This window comes from Equus przewalskii, chromosome 13, assembly GCF_037783145.1.
Source record: "Equus przewalskii isolate Varuska chromosome 13, EquPr2, whole genome shotgun sequence".
Lineage (NCBI taxonomy): Eukaryota > Metazoa > Chordata > Mammalia > Perissodactyla > Equidae > Equus > Equus przewalskii.
Genome location: NC_091843.1, coordinates 26180840 through 26200751, shown reverse-complemented (window position 1 = coordinate 26200751; position 19912 = coordinate 26180840). Strand labels below are relative to the sequence as shown.

Sequence of the window (19912 nt, the reverse complement as noted above, 5' to 3'; positions counted from 1 at the left end):
CAGGAGTATAGGTCAGGGTACCACCTATAGAAAGACCTAAAAAAATTAATTGCTTTTAGTCCTAATGGCAAGATTATTTTCATTAAAAATTCAGCTGAGAGGCCGGCCTGGTGGCTGAATGGCTAAGTTCGTGCACTCTGCTTCGGGGGCCCAGGGTTTCACTGGTTTGGATCCTGGCTGCAGACATGGCACTTCTCATCAAGCCACGCTGAGGCGGCACGATGAGAAACAGAGACATTTCTATCATTGGGGAAATCCCAAGGATTTAGAGGCCACCTTCCAGTAACCAAGGACAAATCTTTATTTCTCCAGCCAAATTCTTTATTCAAAGGTTTGGAAATCACTTCCCAGGAACCTAGAACAAAGGCCAGCCAAATTTTTTATTACACTATAGTAAATGCTGTATACGTATTTTCTTTTGTTGTAACTTTGAAGCCATATGGAAATTGGCAGAACATGTAAGGTGATTATCCAATATTATTTTTCCCAAATAACCAGATTCTCTAGAACTGTGGATACCTATCAGATAGGGCACTGATTAATGTTGCACTAGATCATTTTGGAACAGCTGCATCTTCATAATATTGAACTGCCCTGAAAAGCAAAACTGTCTCCAGGACTTTTCAAGTTTTCCTTCGTAAATACTACTCAGACAAATTAGCTATTGGTCTTCATATCGGTGTGATCAATGTAAATTTGTATGTTAGGAAATATCCCACGTGGTGACAGGATACTGATGTAAACCATTGTTAGCTCGATTTGCAGGCATTTTCATGAAATCTCTGAGATGTATTTCCCCTTCGCCATAATTATACTCACAGGCGTACTCAGGGAAATGGAAAGGCTGACCGCAAGAAATAGGAAAAGCCCTGGTCTCAAACTCAAATTCCTGAGTTAAGTCCTCAAACTTGTAGTGAAATGTGATCCTGCCTTGGAGAATTCTTGAAACGAACTAGGTCTGGTCGCTATCGCTAGGCTCGCCGCCAAGCGCGCCTTTGCGTCCCTCCATCTGGGTCTTTTTTCGGGACTGGAGCGGGGAACACAGCCCTGAAATCAGGCGGAACACACCTGACGCCTCACGCGCATGTGCAGCGCCGCAGCGCGGGCATTCTGGGAGATGTAGTTTACAATCGGAGGGAACATACTCCGGCGAGCCTCGCGCGGCGCCCTCTCCTGCGCGTGTGTACCTTTCTTGTCTTCATAACGCTGCCGCCCGGCGGTGGTGAGTCCCACGCGGCCAAGTCCCGCTCCTGGCTGGCGTTGGTTCGGACTGGAGGTGTGCCGAGGAGGACGGCGCGGGCTCGGGCGAGGTGGGGGAAGAACAATAGGGCTCAGCGGGACGTTGGGGTAGGCGTGGACTGGCGTGTGTCAAAAGCTGCAGTGACCCTGCCCAGCCAGGGTCCGTGAGCCCTGGGCAGGCGGGCTCCCGGGGCTGCGTTCTTGCTGGTCTGGGGACTCGGCGCGCTGCGTGGGCCCTGCAGGTGTCCCGCCCCCGAGTGCATCCAGCGGTGCCTGTGTCCTCAAGTGGCGGACGCCACGGTGAGGAGCGCCTTCCGGGGTGTGGAAAGAGAACCAAGCTTTACTGCAGGTCCTAAATGTTCCGGGAGAGTATGGGTGGTGAAAGCTGCTTAGTGAGTCAAGACTGGTTTATTTGCCAGTACTTTTTTAAAGTTGGGATACAATTTACACAGGATAATTTGCACATCATTTACAGAGAATAAAAGTGTAAAATTTGTTGTATACACCCGTGTAACTACCACGCCCAGCAAAATATAGAACATTTTAATCCCCCAGAAAGTTCTGCTCCTTTTCTGTCAACCCCTCCCCCCACGTGTCCAAGAAACAACCAGTTTTCCAATTTCTGTCTTTATAGGTTAACTTTGCCCTTCTAGAACATCGTATACATGGAATCCGACAGTAGATACTCTTGTATGCAAGCATTTTAAAGAAATTAAATAAAATACTGTAAAATAATACATATGGATCCCATGTGATATTATGGATTGTTTTATGAAACTTACTACAGGTATATGTATATATAGCTTATTACTATTTATTGAGCATCTATGAACCAGACTCTGTTCCTGCTGCTGTGACTACTTATAACATTGAATCAGACAAAAATCCCTGCCTTCATGAAATTTTAGTTTTACTTATGTCAAGAGATTTTCACATATTGAGGTATATGGGGTAACTGTTCAGGTTCAAAACTGATTTGGCTTGAACTAAAGAAGCCTGACTTAGGGGCCTGTCAAACCTACAGTGTACATCTGCTTACCCATTAAAGAATGCGCTCTCTTAGGGAATGCGTACTTCCCCTCCTGCGCCCTGTTGGTCAGCCCTATTGGTAACACCGGTATTAGTCCCTTTCCCGACATCAGGGTGGTTGTTGACCTGCTAATTTTTAACTAAATACCTCTCTGAAACTTTGAAAATGTATCCAAGGCATGTTTCATGTATGTTCTTTGTTCTAAAAAGATAGAAGACTGCACTGAAAACCATGCTTCTCTGGAACACTTTCTAAGGCCTTCCCGGCTTATAATCCTCACTCTGGCCCAAGTCAAACTCACCTTATTTCTCTTATCTATAGAATATATTATTGATTATTGGTGTTGATAGCAAGTAGAGATAATAAACAATAAGCATAATAAATGAGTAAATTATATAGTGTATTAGAAGATGATGTGTTATACACAAGAAAAAGTAGCTCAAGGTAAGGGAGATGGGGCAGGGTTAAATTTAAGTAGACAGGAGAGGCCTCCTTGATGATATTTGTGTGAAGACTTGAAGAAATAGTGGAAGAGTGTGCTGAGCAGAAGGAACAGCCATCATGGCCACACACAAACATTAACATTAGGTTGTTTTGTAAAATAGATTTGTTACCTTAGTCAAAAAAAAACAGTGAAAGCCGCTGGTACAACACAGGTATTATTTCCGGTTTTACAGAGGCTCAGAAAGGTGAAGTGACTTGCCCAAGGTCAAATAGCCAGCAGGCAAATTGAAGCCCAAGTGTTTGCCTCACCATCTCCTACTCTTTACAATGCCTCGCAACCTAAAAGACGGCATTTGATTGAACTCTGCTCCTCCTCTGCTTCAAGCACAGGGACCTGCACCTCAGCTCCCTTGGGGAAGATTCCAGAGAGAGTGTTGAATGAATCTCACCAGATGGACGTTATATTTTCAGGGTCTGTTGATGTCTCTGCCCAGTTCCTGGGTCCCACTGAGAACCCAGTGCTGCTCCATCCTACCTTCAGACGCCAGCCCGTCCCTGCCCCCCAGCCCTGCTTAGAGTCCACAGAAGGCATGACTAGAGGGTCAGAGAAGAGTGCACACCAACTACCTTTTAACGTTTTGATAAAGATTTGACAACAGCATTTTGGATGACTGCAAATTTATGTTTGGGGTATATATCTACTTGTCTAACCAGTTCCTTAATTTGTTCTAACTTTTCATATGTTAAAAAATGCTACAACAGATATCCTTGTAGTTAAATCTTAATGCAAATCTGTGATTTTCTCACAATGAATTTTGGAAGGGCCAGGGGACGTTTTCCCACAGGATGGCATCCTCCACCCAACTACTGTGTAGCGGTTTGTTACGCCAGTGGTTCTGGGATCCTCAAGTCATACCTGGTTTCTCATGGCTCTGTCTCCTACCCTACCTCTGTCTTCATAGATCTCTGCCTTCACCCAAGGGCTACAGAAAATGACCAAGTCCCAGGTGAGTTAGTATGTTTTGCTGTATAGGAACCGTAGTGCAGGACTGTGAAAATGACCATGTGAGCTGAAATCATGCAAAGCGATCTTAATAGTCAATGGGGTTTTCCCATTGATTACAGTTGTTCTGTGACCTTTAAAAATTTTTGTCAAAACATTGAATCCTCTCTTACTGTTGGCTATACAAGTATGGGGAAATGAAGTATAGTAAAAGAAATGTTTAGTACACTGTAATTTGAAACATTGAGAATTAAAGTGTTTGATTTCTTTGTTAAAAAGAAAACTCATCAAGAGCAATTTGAACAGTGCCTTCTTATTGTATAACTTTTGATACCAAGTGAGCATATTTTCTATGCTTTGGCAAATTGGATCAGCTTCCAATATTTGATCCTTTGCACCTAGGGCAATCAGTTCTGGACATGTCATGGGTGCTCAGTAAATGTTTAATGTTAATAAATGAATCACCTAATGAATAATTAACACGTAACTATAAAATATTTCAAGTGTGAATTTTGTATCACTCACAAAATCTAACATAAACTAGACAAATGAACATCAAAACACAGGGCTAGAGGAACAGAATGAGACCAATTTGCTGTAATATTGCCCAAAGTGAAGTGGGACTAAATTTCAGGAAACATTATCAAATAACGAACATGCTTAGAACAAGTTGCTGTGCATTTTTTTCCTGTCTTATGCAATAGTGATCACTTCAGTTGGAATAGTAATGTTGTTACAGGGACCAGTATCATTCAAGGACGTGGCTGTGGATTTCACCCGGGAGGAGTGGCAGTATCTGGACCCTCCCCAGAGAGATCTGTACAAGGATGTGATGCTGGAGAACTATATCAACCTCATCTCAGTGGGTGAGGACCATTTCTTAGTGTTGATTGGCATGGGCCTGGTTGACTACTTTTCCTTTCTGTGTTGCTCCAAATTGCCAACCCTTTTACAGTTGTGGCCCTGAGGTTATTAGACTAACATTGACAATCTTTTGGGAGATATGGCTGCAAGTTTGTTTAAAGACCTCTCTTTTTCAGGTACAAGTGGGCACCTTCATCAGTTGGTCCCTGATGAAGTTCAGAGTTCAAAGCACCTGAAGCCCAGGTAGCTAGGTCCAAATCCCACATCCTTTCCCATTGACAGGATTTCAGAGCACCAAGCCAGCTGTGGTCCACAAGTTGGAACAAGGAGAAGAACCCTGGATAGTGGAGAGAAAAATCCCAAGTTGGAGCTATCCAGGTGAGTTAGGTGAAGAGGTGTATGGATGGAAGTGAATGAAGTTAGGATCACAATTGGTCAATGCGGGTGGCATCTTTGAAAAATATGCTTCAGGACTCTCTTCTTAAAGGCCTTGGACCTTTGGAAATAACTGGGGCGAGTTGACATAGTTCCTTATCTACCTGAATACCATTTCCGTGTATCACCTTCTCACATTAAAGCTCTTCTTTGCATGGGTTTTAGAACGTGACGTTTTCCCCCTCAAGTGTATTCCACCTGTGGTTCTTATCAACTTCATTTAGGACTTTGAGGAGATTTTTCTTTCTTTCTTTTTTTAATTTTGTCAAAGTATACATAACGTAGAACTTACTATTTTAACCATTTTTCAGTGTACGTGGCATTAAGTATATCCCATTGTTGTGCAACCATTATCACCATTCATCTCCAGAAGTCTTTTATCATTCCAAACTGAAACTCTCTACCCGTTAAACAGTAACCCCTCCTTCTGCTTCCCCCCAGCCACTGGTCACCACTATGTTACTTTCTGTTGCTATGAATTTGACTAGTCTAGATACCTAGATATCTAGATACTTCATATAAAGTGGAATCAGACCCTATGTGTCCTTTTGTGTCTGACTCATTTTGCTTAGCATGATATCTTCAAAGTTCATCATGTCATAGCATGTGTCAGAATGTCCTTCCTTTTTATGGCTGAATAATATTCCATTGTATGTATATACCACATTTTGTTTATCCATTCATCTGCCAGTGAACATTTGAGTTGTTTCTACCTTTTGGCTGTTCCACCTACTGGCTAGTGTGAATAATGCTTCTGTGGACATTGGTGTACAAATAATCTGTTTGAGTCCCTGCTTTCAGTTCTTTTAGGTATACACCCATAAGTGAAATTGCTGGATCATTTGGTAATTCTGTGTTTATGTTTTTAAGGAATTGTCATGAAGTTTTCCCCAGCTACTACACAATTTTACATTCCCACCAGCAGTGAATAAGATATCCAATTTCTCCACATCCTCACCAACAACTTGTTATTTTCTGTTTTGGGTTTTTTTATAATAGCCATCCCAATGGGTATGAATCACAATCCTGTTGTGATTTTGATTTGCATTTCCATAATGACTAGTGATGTTGAGCATGTTTTCATGTGCTTATTAGGCATTGGTATACCTTCCTTGGAGAAGTGTCTCTTCAAGTTCTTTGCCCATTTTTAAGTTGGGTTGTTTGTTTTCCTGTTGCTGATTTGTAGGAGTTTTTAAAAATATATTCTGGGTATTAATCTCTTATGAAATATATTATTTGCAAATATTTTCTCCTATTCTCTGGATTGTTTTTTTATGCTCTTAATGCACAAAAGGTTTTAACTTTGATAAAGTGCACTTTGCTTATTTTTTCTTCTGTTGCCTGTGCTTTTGGTGTCATATCCAAGAAATCATTGCCAAATCCAGTGTCATGATGCTTTTCCCCCATGTTTTATTCTAAGTGTTTTATAATTTTAGCTCTTAGGTTTAGGTCTTTGATCCACTTTCAGTTAATTTTTGCATGTGCTGTAAAGTGAGGATCCAACTTCTTTCCTTTGCCTGTGGATATCCAGTTTTCCCAGTGCCATTTGTTGAAAAGACTGTGCTTTTCCCATTGAGTGGTCTTGGTACACTTGTGAAACATCATTTAATGATATACATGAGGGTTTCTTTCTGGACTTCCTGTTCTATTCCATTGGTCTCTGTGTCTGTCTTTATGTCAGGACCACAGTGTTTTGATTCCTGTAGCTTTGTAGTAAGTTTTGAAATCAGGAAGTCTGAGTTGTCCAACTTTATTCTTCTTTTTCAAGATTGTTTTGAATAGATGGAGTCCCTTGAGATTCTATATGAATTTTAAGGTGCGTTTCTCTATTTCTGCACACAAGCATCATTAGGATTGGACTTAGAGTTTTTGATCTTCATTTCTCTAGCATTCTAGCCTCCCCACCGCCACCTTTGCATTGTCATAGAATCTTTTTGTTTTTTAACATTGTATTAGTTTCCAAGAGCTGCAATAAAACAAAATTGCCGCAAACCAGGTGCTTAAAACAACAGAAAGTTATTGTTTCACAGTTCTGGAGGCCAGAAGTTCAAATGCAAGGAGTTGGCGGGCCGTGCTCCCTCTGAAAGCTGTGAGGAAGAAGCTGCTTCTTCCAGCTTCTGGTGGGCCCAGGCGTTCCTTGTCTTGTAACTGCGTCATTCCACCCTCTGCCTCTCTCTTTGTATTGTCTTCTCTGTCTCTACATCTTCTCCTCTTCTTAGAAGGACACCAGTCATTGGATTTAGGGCCCACCCTAGGTCCAGGATTTCGTCTCAAGATCCTGAACTAATTACATCTGCCAAGACCCTATTTTCAAATAAGGTCACATTCTGAGGTTTCAAATATAAATGAATATTTGGGGGAGACTGTTCAACCTACTACATACGTTATAGAAAATTTCAAACATATACCAAAGTGTACAAAGTAGTATAACAAACCCATGTGTACCCGTCACCCTGTTTCAACAATTATCAACATGAGGCCAATATTATTTCATCTATACTCCATTCACTCACCTTCATCCCACATCATTTTGAAGCAAATTCCGGAGACCATATTCCATCAATAAATATTAGTTTGTTTCACTAATAGGTAGTGGTATCTTAAAAGAAAGTACTTATTACCCTAAAACAGTTTAACATTTATTATTTAATGTCATCAAATGCCCAGTAAACATTCTATTTATGACTCTTAGGACCTTTTACTATGTATTGAAGCTTCACCTTTCATTCTCCTTAGCTGTCTTCTATTTCGTTGATTTTATTTCTTATAAAATGCTTCAGATCTGTATCTTCTCCTCACCTGGCACTTCCCATTCTCTCCTTAATCCCTGCAGAAAGGATTCTGCCCACTCCCTGCCACTGATCTTGACCAAAACCAACCCTTCTAAGTAATTGCCTACATGCTGGTGTGCTTTTCTGCTCATTAGAGAAGTGCATTGCGTAATGGTCAAGAACACAGGCTCAAAGCAGAATGCCTGGTTGAAATATCAGCTCCACTGCTTAACAGATGTGCAAATTTAGCCAACTTACTAAACCTCTTTGTGTCTCAGTTTCCTCATCTGTAAAATGAAAATAATAGCTGTACCTCACTCATAAGGTTGCAATGAGGTTTAAAAGAGTTAATATATATAAAATATTGATGTGCCAGGCACATAATTAGCACCATGTTCATTATTACATTAATGACTTTTTTTTTTTAATTTGCCTGCACCTCAGCTTGGATAACCTCACACTCACATGGTCTCAATTTTAATTTCTTACTTTTAAAAAATTTCACTAGGGGCCGGCCTGGTGGCACAGTGGTTAAAGTTCACATGTTCCACTTCGGCAGCCCGGGGTTCACCAGTTCAGATCCCAGGTGCTGACATGGCACTGCTTGGCAAGCCGTGCTGTGGCAGGCATCCCACATTTAAAGTAGAGGAAGATGGGCATGGATGTTAGCTCAGGGCCAGTCTTCCTCAGCAAAAAGAGGAAGACTGGCAGCAGATGTTAGCTCAGGGGTAATCTTCCAAAAAAAAAATTTCACTAGATTGTCTCATTTTTCTCTGTATAGTGTCACTCCCTCAACAGGTTCATTAAGCTCCTTACCATGGAGGTCTCAATGATATACCCTCTGTATGACTACTGTTCACTTCGAAAGCTTCCACCCAGTCCAAACCATCACTGACTCTTGTATGGATGAGCACAGTAGGTTCCTCACTGGCCTCCCTGCATCCAGACCTGTCCCCCAACAACCTGTTTATCACATAGCAGCTAGAAGGACCCTGTTAAATTTTGGGTTAGGTCATGTCATTGCCCTAGGTAAAACAAATTAAAATCTTTCAATAGCTTGTTTCTCCATAGTTTCTTTTTTTTTGCCTTTAAAAAATGTCTTTTAGGGGCCTGCCCAGTGGCGCAGCAGTTAAGTTTGCATGTTCTGCTTCAGCAGCCCAGGGTTTGCCGGTTCAGATCCCAGGTGCGGACATAGCACCGCTTGGCAAGCCATGCCATGTAGGCATCCCACATATAAAAAAAAAGTAGAAGAAGATGAGCACAGATGTGAGCTCAGGGCCAGTCTTCCTCAGCAAAAAGAGGAGGATTGGCAGCAGATGTTAGCGCAGGGCTAATCTTCCTCAAAAAAAAAAAAAAGTCTTTTATATCCCCCTTTTTCTCTGTATAGGATAAGCCTGATAAAAGGAATCTTGAGTTGTTCCATATTACCTAACATATGATATTTAAATTCTTAAGTCCTTCAGCTCTGGCCTCTCTAATGTTAATTTTTCCTTCTTCCCCCAAACTTAGCTTTATTCCTGTTGAAAATCTAATTAATGACCTAAGTAGGTAATGATTCTGGCCACCATTACAGTGTGTGTGGTGGTGGGGGGGTTTCCCCACACCACCAAGGAATTTTCCAAGACCAGCTGGGTGTCTGAGAATTCAACTCAATTCGGACACTGTTTACTCAGAGATAGCATCAGATTCCACAGGTTAAGGGCTCAGTCCCACAAGACCACCCTCCACGTCACATGCCAATTGCAAGCCCACATTGTTACCTGTGCTTCTCACTGACTGGCTATAAGTCAGAGGTTGCCACATTCCCCGCTCCCTCCAGGTTCAATTAATTTGCTAGACAGGCTCACAGATCTCAGGAAACCCATTTACTTGATTACTGATTTATTACAAATGATATTAAAGGATGTGAATCAACAGCCAGATGAAGACATACATAGGACAAGGTCCTGAACTAAGGAACTTCTATCCTGGTAGAGTTGGGACCTGACATGGTGGTACATGAAAGCATTCTGGTTCCCCAACCTTGAATCTCTCTGAACCCCCTGCTTTTGGGTTTTTATGGAGGCTTCATTTGATTGATTAGGTCATTTGCCATTGGTGACTGGTTCAACCTCCAGCCCTCTCCCCTCCCCAGGGGGACAGGGGGGTGGGACTGAAAGTTCCTAGCCTCTAATCACATGATCAGCTCCACTGGCAGGGAGCCCCCATCCTTAGGTGCTTTCCAAAGTCACCTCATAACAACAAAAGACACCTTTCTCTCTCTCAACACTTAGGAAATTCCAAGGGTTTTAGTAGCTCTGTGCCAGAAACTAGGATGAAGACCACATATTTATTTGTTATTATAAATCACAATATCACACTGGGCCAAAAGTTACGTTTTGGAGCTTCTGAGGTACCAATGTTGGATACAGAAGGGAAATCTACTCTCTTTAAAGATTTGACTTATATATTGGGAACTGGGCCAGGAAGCTCAGTAGTGCTGTCAAATTCTGAGCTAAGGAGTGACTTTTGTTGACCAATTATAGGGTAGACTCTGATAGACTTAAACAAAACAAAGTTTATTCAGGGCTTGTTAGGACTGTAGCCTGGGAAAAACACAAATTCAAGTAGCCCTTGAATTGTGTTTCCCACACTGAAAGGGAGAAGGAAGGTATTCTAGTGCTCACTAACAAGGGCAAAGGAAAAAAGGGAAGGAGTGTCCTTTGACAAATTCCAGGCACAAGGTAATCATTCAGGTGAGGGTTGGTTGACACAAGCCATTAAACTTAGGAATGAGGGAGATGACTCTAATAGGAAGAGGTCTCTGTCCCAATAATCTTATTGTCTTTGGGAATGAGGTCTTTGTCTTGATAATGTATCGTCCTTGAGAAGACTTTCAGATGCATTTCAGGCATCTAAAGAGTTCAAGAGTTCATCCTGAAGGAGGAATTTGTTCCTCTCCTTCTCATGTCCACCTGACTCCATTTTACCAGCTTAACGTGAGAGACTTCATCTTTTTTCAATTCCACACTTTATTGCTCTGGATGCAGGTAGCATAATTGTAACAGTACCCAGGTACTGCTGGAGGTTTATAAAGCAGATGAAAATTAAGATTGATAGGAATTTAGATCCAGGGTAGAAATCTGCTTCTTAAGGTCTCCACATTAATAGAATCCACAAGTTTGGAAAGCATGATATAAAGCAGAAAGTGCCAAGCACATAGTTGTATAAGAATAAGTAATAATACATATAAGAATAATATCTAACTAGTAAAACTTATTGTCTACCAGGCAGTATTCTGAGTAGTTTACATGTATTGACTCATTTAATGTTCACAACAACCCTACAAGGAAGGTGCTGTTATTATCCTTTTTTAATGAGAAGGGGAAATTGAGGCCCAAAGAGATCAAGTAACTTGACCCATGCCACACATCCAATTAGTGACTGAGCTAGGATTGGAACACTAGTAATCTGGATTTAGAGCCCACGTGTGTAACTGCAATTCCTCTGCCATATGTTGTAGGTAGAGAGCAAGGTGGGGAGCGTATTTAAAAGTCAGGGTTGATGCAGTATCTGTGAATTATTACAGAATTAGGTGATACACTCAGCAATCAGAATTCAGTAGTGAGTCTAATCCCAAGGCAAATAGGATTTGGCTTATCCTATGGCCCATTTTTCTCTTACTGGACATATGAATTCCTGGGCCCTCACACCCACACAAGAATGAATTACTGTGGTATGGCTTTTTGAAGCACTGGCTACAAAGATGTTTCTGTTTACAGGTGGAATTGATGGTTTTGTAAAATCAGTTTCATGTCGATGGGTAAATAGACAGGAGCTCAAAGACACTGGAAACAGAGACACAAGTGAAGATTAAACTATAGTGATCCAGCAATGAGTTGATGAAGCACTAGCTCACATCCCTCTGTTCCTCGTCCAGTCCTTCCTTTATTCCCTCTAATCGCCATTTCACCCTAGTCATTTAATTCTCGTAGATGGGCTCTCCCAAATGGCCCTCAAGCAGCTGTCCTTCTTTGTTCCTTTTACTGCTCCTTGGGATTATTTCCATTTTTCTCCCCAGTTTGCAAAGTCCTGTTTATGTATAGCTAGATATATTTGTGCTCTTTCTATAGTCTCTGTTTCTGTGTCTACTATTAGAATTTTTTTTTTAAGTTGTGGTTTTCTTGTAAAACTCCGGGGTACAGATTCTGTGTAGCCTTAGTATTTCTTTTAGATATGGATATTAGACCTGAAAGTAAAGATTCAATCTCACAATAGGGCGAAGAGTTATGAGGCATAATACTTTAGCAGAAATATTCACCAACATGTAGTTTATTGTGCTTCCTTCTAGACGAAGTCTTGCAAGTTGATGACCATGTGGAGAGGCAGCAGGAGAACCCAAAAACACTTTCGAGGCATGTTGCATTCACTGACCAGGAAACTGTGACTGAGGAGAAGGGTCACAAGTGTAATGCACTTGGAAATATATTTCCTCTGAGCACAGACTTTGTTTCTTCAAAACAAAGATTCCAAAAACATGACTCTGATGGTAGGAGTTTGAACTATTTAGACTCATTTAGCAGTCATAGAAGATATGAAAGAAAGAATGAATGTAGTGAATGTGGGAAACCCTTCTTCCAGAGGTCAGACCTCATTATACACAAGAGAATTCATACAGGAGAAAAGCCCTTTGTATGTACTGAGTGTGGGAAAGCCTTCAGGAAGAAATCAAATCTCATTATGCATCTGAGAATCCATACTCGAGAGAAACCTTATGAGTGTACTGAATGTAGAAAAGCCTTCTCCCATAAGTCACACCTCGTTGAACATCAGAGAATTCACACTGGGGAAAAGCCCTATGAATGTAATGAATGTGGGAAAGCCTTTTTCCAAAAATCACACCTCAACATTCACAAGAGAACTCATACTGGAGAGAAACCCTTTGTGTGTGAAGAATGTGGGAGAGCCTTCAGCATGAAGTCGCATCTCTTTGTACATCAGAGAATACACACAGGAGAGAAACCTTATGTATGCACCAAGTGTGAGAGAGCATTCAGTAAAGTGTCATGCCTTATTAGACATCAGAAAATTCATACTGGGGAGAAACCTTATGAATGTAATGAATGTAAAAAAACATTTTCTGAGAAGTCTGACCTCATTATACATCACAGAACTCACACAGGAGAAAAACCCTATGAATGCAATCATTGTGGGAAAGCCTTCAGACATAGCTCGGCCTTTGGTCGACATAAGAGGACGCATAAGGAAAAAGTCCCTTAAAGAGAAACTAATGTGGGCATATCTTCAACTAAAAATTACAGTGACAGAAAGCCTTCAGTAGAAATCAAACTTTATTATGTATCAAAAAGTCTAAGGAGAAGCCCGTTAATTCAAAGTATTTAGAAAAGTATGTAGCTATGTTTCTGTGGAAATCATATCCAGATGTAATGCCAAAGTATTTCTAGGAGATATTACAAAAAGTACACCTCCTTGCTAAAGGATAAATGCTCACTGTGGACTATAAAGGCTTCTGAAATTTTAATAAACATACTACTCAGAACAAAATTTAAAAACCATAGATGGATAATCCTCAAAATATGAAAGCATTATATTCCTAGTTGTACTACATTATGTTATGCACCACACAACATAAATCATATGTGTTGGAATTGCATATGTGAAGCTAACATAATTATGAATATAAAATATGTATTATATATACAATGTCATCTACCAAAATTTTCCACATTAAAATTATTTTTTATTTTATTAGATTATGAATTATAACAAAAAATATGACATTCAATAAGAATTCTAAAGTGTAAGATAATCTTTTTTTCCTGTTGCTTGCTGGTGTATATAAAAGACTTATGCTACTTTTTGATCAGTGATAGAGTATATAAAGATGTTGTTATTTATGGTAAATATATAAATATGAGATAGGTACATGACAATGAGCAAAAGAAAATCGCCATGGCCTCCTATAACACACTACAATTTAAATAGTGGTTTTTACTGAGTAAATTACCCCGTTCTTACATACTCTTATTGTCCCCCCAACCAAATTCATATGTTGAAGCTCTGATGCTCAGTACCTCAAAAATGTGACTAATTGGAGATAGGGCCTTTAAAGTGTAGTTAAGTTAAAATGAGGCCATTAGGGTGGGCTCTAATCTAATCTGACTGGTGTCCTTATAAAGAGGAGATTGGGATGCAAAGGATGTGAGTGCACAGAGGAAAGAGCACATGAAGAGGAAGCAGGAGGGCAGACTCAGAGGAAACTGACACTGCCTGCCCCTTGATCTGGGACTTATAACCTCCAGAACTGTGAGAAAACAAATTTCTCTTTAAGCCAACCATTCTATGGTATTTTTTTTATGGCAGCACTAGCAAATGATATACATACTACTGCTCTTTTTCACTGGATTACTTCAAAATATGAATATACAAATTATGAGTACTTACATAATTCAACAATATGATTAGGGGCTGCTTGTACTGTGCACCATTTCTATATATTTGGCATTTTCTAATTTACCTTGTGGTAGAATCATAAGAAATACTTTCATAAGGATTCTACAATTCAGAAATATAAGGATTTTTTTTCAGGGAGAATTGTTCACTTAAAAAAATAGAATCCATTCAATGGTAGGTATCCTGTAAATTTCCATGTGAATATCTGTGACATTAGAAATCAACTTGGTTCCACTCCTGGAACATTTAGACTGGTGATGAGAGGGGAGCACATTGCTGGGCTTCATAAGGCATCTCTTACATAAGGCCACTTCTTCAAGATTGGGAGATGTAGCTGATGTACCTAATACATAGATGTAAATATAGAGAAATAGGCAAAATGAGGAGACAGAGGACCATGTTCCAAATACAGGAACAGTACAAATCCTCAGAAAAAGAACTAAGCAAAACAGAAGTAAACAATATACCTGATAAAGATTATAAACTAATAGTCATAAGGATGCTCTCTAATATTGGGAGAAGAATACATGAATACAATAAGAACTTCAACAAAGAAATGGAAAATATAAAACACCAATCAGAACTGAAGCATACAATAATGGAAATGAAAAATTCACTACAGGGACTCAATAGCAGAGTAGATGATACAGAAGAACAGATCAGTGAGCTGGACAAAAGGCTACAGGAAATTAAACAAGCTGAACAGAAAAAAATCTAAAAGAATGAGGACAGTCTAAGGCACATCTAGGACAACATCAAGTGCACTAACATCTGTATCATAGGTGTCCCAGAAGGAGAAGAGAGAGACAAAAGGGCAGAGAATCTATTTGAAGAAATAATAGCTGAAAACTTTCCTAACCTAAGGGAGGAAACAGACATCTAGGTATAGGAAGCACAGAGAGCACCAAAGAAGATGAACCCAAAGAGATGTCTTCACACCAAGATATGTTACAATTAAAATGTCAAGAATTAAAAATAGAAAGAATCCCAAAAGCTGCAAGAGAAAGGCAACAAGTTACATACAAAGGAAACCCTAGATGGCTATCAGCTGACTTCTCAGCAGAAACATTACAGGCTAGCAGGGATTGGCATGATATATTTAAAGTGCTGAAAGGAAAAAACCTACAGCCGAGAATACTCTACCCAGCAAGGTTATCATTCAGAATGGAAGGAGAAATAGAGTTTTCCAGACAAGCAAAAACTGAAAGAGTCTATCACCAATAAATCAGTCTCACAAGAAATGTTAAAGGGATTTAAGTGGAAAAGAAAAGACTACAAATAGGAATAATAAGGTTATCAAAATAAAATCACTGGTAAAGGGAAATATACAGTAAAGGTAGCAGATCAACCACCTATGAAGCTAATATGAAGGTCAAAAGAAAAAAGTACTAAAATTATTTCCATGATAAGAGGTTAACAAATACACTCAGAAAAGGTGTTAAATATAATGTCAAAAACATAAAATGTGAGAGGAGGGGAGTAAAAGAGTAGAGCTTTTAGCAAGAGGTCAAACTTAAGAGACTATCAACTTGATATAGATTGCTATTTATGTACGTTATTATATATGAACCTCAGGGTAATCACAAACCAGAAACCTATAAAAAAATACGCAAAAAAATTAGGAGAAAGGAACCCAAACACAATACTAAAGAAAGCCATCAAACCATAAGGGAAGAGAGCAAGAGAAGAAGAAAGGAACAGAGAAGAACTACTAAAACATCCAGGAAAAAAGTAACAAAAGGGCAGTAAGTACATACTTATTAGCTACTCTAAATGTCAATGGACTAATGCTCCAATCAAAAGGCATAGGGTGGCCAATTGGATTAAAAAAAAAGACCCAAATATATATGCTGCATACAGGAGATGCACTTCAGACCTAAAGACACTCACAAACTAAAAGTGAAGGGATGGAAAAAGATACTGCATGTAAATGCCAATGAAAAGAATGCTGGAGTACTTACATCAGACAAAGTAGACTTTAAAACAAAAACTGTAACAAGAGACAAAGAAGGGCACTACATAATGATAAAGGGAATAATCCAACACGAGGATATAACACTTATAAATATCTATGCACCGAACATTGGAGCACCTAAATATATAAAGCAATCATTAACAGACATAAAGGGAGAAATAGACAATAACACAATAATAGTAGGGAACTTTAACACTCTACTTATACCAATAGACAGATCATCCAAACAGAAGATCAATAATGAAACATTGGCCTTAAATGACACATCAGACCAGATAGACTTAGTAGATACATAGAAAACTTTTCATCCAAAAACAATGGAATACACATTCTTTTTGAATGCATGTGGAACATTCTCCAGGATTGATCACATATCAGGCCGCAAAACAAGTCTCAATAAATTTAAGAAGACTGAAATAATACCAAGCATCTTTTCTGACCACAAATGTATGAAACTAGAAATCAACTACAGGAAGAAAATCAGAAAAGCCACAAATACATGGAGAGTAAACAAAATCCTACACAAGAACTATTGGGTCAATGAAGAAATGAAAGGAGAAATCAAAAAGTACCTGGAGACAAATGAAAATACAACGTGCCAAAATTTATGAGATATAGCAAAAGCAGTTCTAAGAGGGAAGTTTATAGCAATACAGGCCTACCTCAATAAGCAAGAAAAATCTCAGATAAACAAGACCACAGAGCACTTAAAGGAACTAGAAAAAGGAAGAACAAACAAATCCTAAAATCAGTAGAAGGAAGAAAATATAAAAATCAGAGCAGAAATAAAGAGAGACTTAAAAAAAGCAGAAAAAGTCTATGAAACTAAGAACTGGTTCCTTGAAAAGATAAACAAAATTGACAAAATTTAGCTAGACTCACCAAGAAAAATAAAGTGCTCAAATAAATAAAATCATAAACAAAGGAGAAATTACAAAAGAAACCTCAGAAATACAAAAGATTATAAAAGAATACTATGAAAAGCTATATGCCAACAAATTGGATAATCTAGAAGAAATGGATAAATTCTTAGAATCATATAAGCTTCCTGAATCAAAACCGAATCAAGAAGAAATAGAGAATTTGAATAAACCAATCACCAGTAAGGAGATTGAAACAGCAATCAAAAACCTCCCCAAAAATGAAAGTCCAGGACCAGATGGCTTCCCTGGCGAATTCTACCAAACATTCAAAGAAGACTTAATATTGATCCTTTTCAAACTCTTCTTAAAAAATTAAAGAGAAAGGGAAGCTTCCTAATTTATACTATGAGGCAAACATTAGCCTGATACCAAAACCGGACAAAGACAACACAAAAAAAGAAAATTACAGGCCAATATCACTGATGAACATTGATGCAAAAATCCTCAACAAAATACTAGTAAATCAAATACAACAATACATTAAAAAGACCATACACCATGATCAAGTGGGATTTATTCCAGGGATGCAGGGATGGTTCAACATCTGAAAATCAATGTGATACACCACATTTACAAGATGAAAAATAACAATCACATGATCATCTCACTAGATGCGGAGAAAGCATTTGACAAGATACAGCATCAATTTATGATAAAAAAAAAAACTCTGAATAAAATGGGTAAGAAGGAAAGTACTTCAACATAATAAAAGCCATATATGAGAAACCCACAGCTAATATCATATTCAATGGAGAAAAACTGAAAGCCATTCCTTTAAGAATTGGAATCAGACAGGAATGCCCACTTTTGCCACTCTTATTTAATTTAACATGGTATTGGAAGTCCTAGCCAGAACAATCAGGGAAGAAAAAGAAATAAAAGGGATCCAAAATGGAAAGGAAGAAGTGAAATTGTCATTATTTGTAGATGAGATGATTTTATGTATAGAAAACCCTACAGAATACACCAAAAAACTTTCAGAAATAATAAATGAATACAATAAAGTTGCAGGATACAAAATCAACATACAAAAATCGGTTGTGTTTCTATATACTAACAATGAAGTTCCAAAAAGAAATTAATACAATCCCATTTATAATTGCAACAAAAAGAATAAAATACTTAGGAATAAATTTAACTAAAGAGGTGAAAGACTATACAACATTGTTGAAAGAAATTAAAGAAGACAAAGAAATGCAAAGGTATTCTGTGCTCTTGGATTGGGAGAATTAACATAGTTTAAAATGTTCACACTTGCTAAAGCAATCTATAGATTCAATGCAATCCCTATTAAAGTTCCAACAACATTTCTCACAGAAATAGAAGAAAGAATCCTAAAATTTATATGGAACAACAGAAGACCCTGAATAGCCAAAGGAATCCTGAGAAAAAAGAACAAAGTTGGAAGCATCACACTCCCTGATTTCAAACTATACTACAAAGCTATAGTAATCAAAACAGCATGGTACCGGCACAAAAACAGACATACAGATCAATGGAAAAGAATCAAGAGCCCAGAAATAAACCCACACATCTATGGAAAGTTAATTTTCAACAAGGAAGCCAAGAACATACAATGGAAAAAGGAAGTCTCTTCAACAAATGGTATTGGGAAAGCTGGGCAGCCACACGCAAAAGAGTGAAAGTAGACCATTATCTTACACCACACACAAAAATTAACTCAAAATAGATTAAAGGCTTGAGTATAAGACCTGAAACCATAAAACTTCTAGAAGAAAACATAGGCAGTATGATCTTCGAAATTAGTCTTAGCATATTTTCAAATACAATGTCTGACCAGGCAAGGGAAACAAAAGAAAAAATAAACAAATGGGACTACATCAGACCAAAAAGCTTCTGCACAGCAAAGGAAACCATCAACAAAATGAAAAGACAACCTAATAATTGGGAGAAGATATTTGCAAACTATATATCTGATGAGAGGTTAATATCCAAAATACATTTCCAAAATATAAAGAACTCATACATCTCAACAACGAAAAAACAAAAAACCCAATTAAAAAATGGGCAAAAGATCTGAAGAGATATTTTTCCCAAGAAGATATACAGATGGCCCTTGGGCATGTGAAAAGATGTTCAGCATCACTAATTATCAGGGAAATGCAAACCAAAACTACAATGAGATATCACCTCAAAACCGTCAGAATGGCTACAATTAACAAAGCAAGAAACAACAAGTGTTCGAGAGAATGTGGAGAAAAGGGAACTCTCATACACTGCTGGTGGGAATGCAAACTGGCGCAGCCACTATGGAAAACAGGATGGAGATTCTTCAAAAAATTAAAAATAGAACTACCATATGACCCAGCTATTCCAGTTCTGGGTATTTATCCAAAGAACATGGAAACACAAATGCATATAGATGTATGCCCATCTGTTCACTGCAACATTATTCATAATAGACAAGACTTGGAAATGTCCTAAGTGCTCATCAAGGGATGAATGGGTAAGGAAGATGTGGTATATGTACACAGTAGAATACTACTCAGCTATATAAAAAAATGAAATCTTACCATTTGTGACAACACAGATGTGGCTTGAGGATATCGTGCTGAGTGAAATAAGTCAGATGGACAAAGTCAAATACCATATGATCTCACTCATAAATAGATAACAACAACAACAAACAAACACATAGATACAGAGATTAGATTGTTGGTTGCCAGAGGGGAAGGGGGAGGGAGGAGGGCAAAAGGGGTGACTGGGCACAAGTGTGTATGGTGATGGGTTGTGGTTAGTCTTTGGGTGGTGAGC

General features: G+C 38.7%; 1 protein-coding gene across 3 annotated transcripts; it reads left to right on the top strand.

Moving 5' to 3' along the window:
• The first annotated feature begins 1112 nt into the window (after nucleotides 1-1112).
• LOC103549102 (zinc finger protein 300-like) lies at nucleotides 1113-15964 on the top strand. 3 transcript variants are annotated; one of them, XM_008517217.2, is made up of 6 exons: nucleotides 1127-1310; nucleotides 3185-3403; nucleotides 3676-3720; nucleotides 4456-4582; nucleotides 4863-4958; nucleotides 12117-15964. In XM_008517217.2, the coding sequence occupies exons 2-6, from the start codon at nucleotides 3395-3397 to the stop codon at nucleotides 13043-13045; spliced, it is 1206 nt and encodes a 401-aa protein (XP_008515439.2). In that variant the 5' UTR covers nucleotides 1127-1310; nucleotides 3185-3394; the 3' UTR covers nucleotides 13046-15964. The 3 variants fall into 3 exon arrangements, with proteins under 3 accessions (XP_070426547.1, XP_008515439.2, XP_070426548.1); XM_070570446.1 differs by lacking the exon at nucleotides 3185-3403 and having other exon boundaries at nucleotides 1113-1310; XM_070570447.1 differs by lacking the exons at nucleotides 3185-3403; nucleotides 3676-3720.
• The last annotated feature ends 3948 nt before the right edge of the window (nucleotides 15965-19912 follow it).